Here is a 2,933-nt window from a genome sequence, read left to right as displayed (position 1 = left end):
CCAAAATATTTAATCAACACAGACCCAGACAAGTGTCTCGACGAACAGCTCAGCGATATTTGTATCGACAAGGGTATCACAGACATGTTGAAAAGAAGAGAGTGAGAGAATTTAACATGAAAAAAAGACTGTTGAAGAGGTAAAGTCAGGTGGAATATTAATGGTCAATGGGATAAAGTCAATTTTTATTACGAAAGCCAAGGTTTTCCATATGGCGTCGTAAGGAAGCAAGGCTTCCGAGTGCATGTGCACCCCAGCTCAACGAAAGGTTAGTGATATGATTTGGGGGTGCATAATCTTCCATGACGATGAGATACGGGGCTTCTACAGGTCTTTACCAAGGCGTATAGGAAAAGTAATCAAGGTGAAGGGAGAAATGACAAAATATTTAACACAGTGATGTCATTTTATTATGTTTATTTTCCAATTAATCAATCTCGTAACACAACGTAAACAAACGCTGTTACGCCATATTTGCTGATAACTTATATGGCATGTGTCTGTACATATAGTTCTTATAGTTAAAATAAACGTTAATATATTTACATATCTTTTATTCGGAAATTATTTCTAAAAAGATTTACATCAATTATATAAAATCAAGGTTTAATCTGATGGTAGAGCGAGTACGAATTCATAGCAGATGTAAACCTATAGAAGATAAGCAATGGCACAAGAATGGTTTGAACATATGCCCAATTCCGCCGATTACCAACAATTTTCTCCTGTCCTTCTGCGGGTATATTTTGATATATGGAGTAGAGAAACCAATTAATCAAGTTTGTTATCGTCAAAATTAATGCCAGAGAAGACAGAAGTGAGGATCTTCGCTCAGATAATATGTAGCGCTGACACTGTATCAAAAGAGATGTTTGTAAAAAGGTCTCTATTATCTCAATAAAGTTTCGTAAAAAGACGGATGAATGTTCCTCAAAATTTCCTTGCAAAGCGAAAAGTAGCCCGTAGGTACTATATGCGACAACTCCAGCCGAGCTGAACACAAGAATTATTTCACTCGTTGTCAGAGAACGCTGATATTTACTCATGGAATAAGTTTTCGATAAATGGTCGAACGCAATGTAAACAATTGTGATGGTCGCAATAGCGTTGATACAGTTACAGATTTCATATGCATTGCGAAGTCCTATATTGTTGTCTGTATACACGAACGAAAGGAGAAGCCAAGTCAGGAACGTAGGCAGATTTAGGATGACGGAAATCATAATAACAACAACGTTACTGGCCCGATTTTCAGTACTGCGAGGCAAGAGCGGTAAAAGTTCGTGAGATTCCTCGGAAATTGTTCCTGTCTCTTCTAGATCAATTTCAGTTCGTTGCTCTGACGAGGAATGCCAAAATGACAGCACAAAACTTGATGCTAGGATGAAAAATTCCACCTGAGTTGGCAACAAAAAGAAGGGGATGAGCTTTTGTGCTAACCCTTTGTTGATTTTAGAACTAAAGAAGCATTCTGATTCGTTTTTGAAAATTTTCATGTGTGTGGTTTCATTGGGATTTGTGGCATAAATTCCATTTAAATTGCTAACAACAGAATTCAACCACACTGCAAAATTTGCCAGCGAAAGGAATACGATTGCAAAATTAATTCGAGTTGACTTTCTGAAATGATAGTTTCTGTAATATGTTATGGTTCCCATTTGCAAAACAATAAAACAAATAAAAAGGACTGTACTAAAGATACTGACATACATTATAAAATCTTGAGACAATATTGAAAAACATTCTATTTTGATAGCGATGTAGACAGCGCTTTTCAAAATGACACCAAGTCCAAAGAGCCAGAGAAAAACAACTCTTAAATTTAGAGAATAGTCTTTTGGCACTTCTTTGTCACGTTGATTTTGCACGAACGAGTTAGAACATATTAAGACAATCAAGGCCAACAATCCGCACCCGACAAGGCCTATGACCAATCCCCACACAACAAACCGTGCGGTATCGTCCGTCGTCTGTTTCCCGGAATAAATGCCAAGCACCACACAGAGGCAAGATACCAAATGTGCAAAGGTCAGTGTGGGAGATATCTCTTCGTTCGCATCATTTTCGTTTTCTTCGGAATTCACTTCTGCTTCAGCAGTTGAAAACGGGATAAGAATCGTTCTGAGAACGGCTGAAAACCACGAACGCACTTTCATAGTTTTCTGTAAAAGACAAAATTTTTATGCTTAAAAAATCATTTACTGTCAAGCTTTGAAAAAATTGAACGGTCATAATTTGTCATACCTTAGGTTGCTAAATAAATGTACCGTTCCTGTCCGTTTAGCAAACAAAAGAACTTCTATTATCCTGAAGTCTGTCTCAGTGTCATAATGAAATTCATTCAAATAAAATGATGGCCTCTTTGTGTGGTAAATGAAAAGGCTTAAATAAATTCATGCACAGGGAAGTTTCCATAAGAATAACTTCCTGGTCAGATGATGTCCTAAAAGATAGAAATAAAAATATACACTTCTTCCTTCATTTATCACGGAATATATAAGGTAAGATAGAAATAAAAATATACACTTCTTCCTTCATTTATCACGGAACATATAAGGTACTTAAACATAGATTTGAAGTTAATAATTTCTTAAATTTCCGGTATTATTTCATGATTTTACAGGTTCCCATGTTTATATTTTTTGTTTAATAAATATTAACAAAACAGCAATCTTATTCAAAATACAATTGCTATTAAAAATAATGAATATCAAAATGTGGGCAAAATTTATATAATTTTTGGGGTTAAAATCACATGAGAAAAACTCAGGTATGAAATCAGTTTTTCTTTGTGATCTATTTAGATCTTTATAATATTAACTTTGTTTAACAAAACCTCACAGATAAAGGATCGCAAAATCAATACTAATTAATTGGATTTTAAAAAGGAAGTATCCAGATGAGAACTATCTTTTTAGGACACAATAAGTCCT

At 35.0% G+C, this 2,933-nt stretch overlaps 1 protein-coding gene across 2 annotated transcripts; it reads right to left on the bottom strand.

The window, feature by feature from the left end:
- Positions 1–599: 599 nt before the first annotated feature.
- On the bottom strand, positions 600–2,402 carry LOC134255578 (uncharacterized). 2 transcript variants are annotated; one of them, XM_062738111.1, is made up of 2 exons: positions 2,245–2,402; positions 600–2,162 (listed from the first exon to the last, which is right to left on the bottom strand). In XM_062738111.1, the coding sequence occupies exon 2, from the start codon at positions 2,154–2,156 to the stop codon at positions 600–602; it is 1,557 nt and encodes a 518-aa protein (XP_062594095.1). In that variant the 5' UTR covers positions 2,157–2,162; positions 2,245–2,402. The 2 variants fall into 2 exon arrangements, with proteins under 2 accessions (XP_062594095.1, XP_062594096.1); XM_062738112.1 differs by having other exon boundaries at positions 2,268–2,397.
- Between the last annotated feature and the right edge of the window lie 531 nt (positions 2,403–2,933).

The sequence above is a fragment of the Saccostrea cucullata genome, unplaced genomic scaffold (genome assembly GCF_032062105.1).
Source record: "Saccostrea cucullata isolate Sc308-1 unplaced genomic scaffold, CSIRO_AGI_Scuc_v1 ctg16906, whole genome shotgun sequence".
Classification (NCBI taxonomy): Eukaryota; Metazoa; Mollusca; class Bivalvia; order Ostreida; family Ostreidae; genus Saccostrea; species Saccostrea cuccullata.
The sequence above is the reverse complement of the archived record's forward strand: the minus strand, read 5'-3'. Positions and strand labels throughout refer to the sequence as shown.

Bases quoted from the DNA above. Each gene is read 5' to 3' on its own strand.
- LOC134255578 (XM_062738111.1), bottom strand. From the start codon at position 2,156: ATGAAAGTGCGTTCGTGGTTTTCAGCCGTTCTCAGAACGATTCTTATC.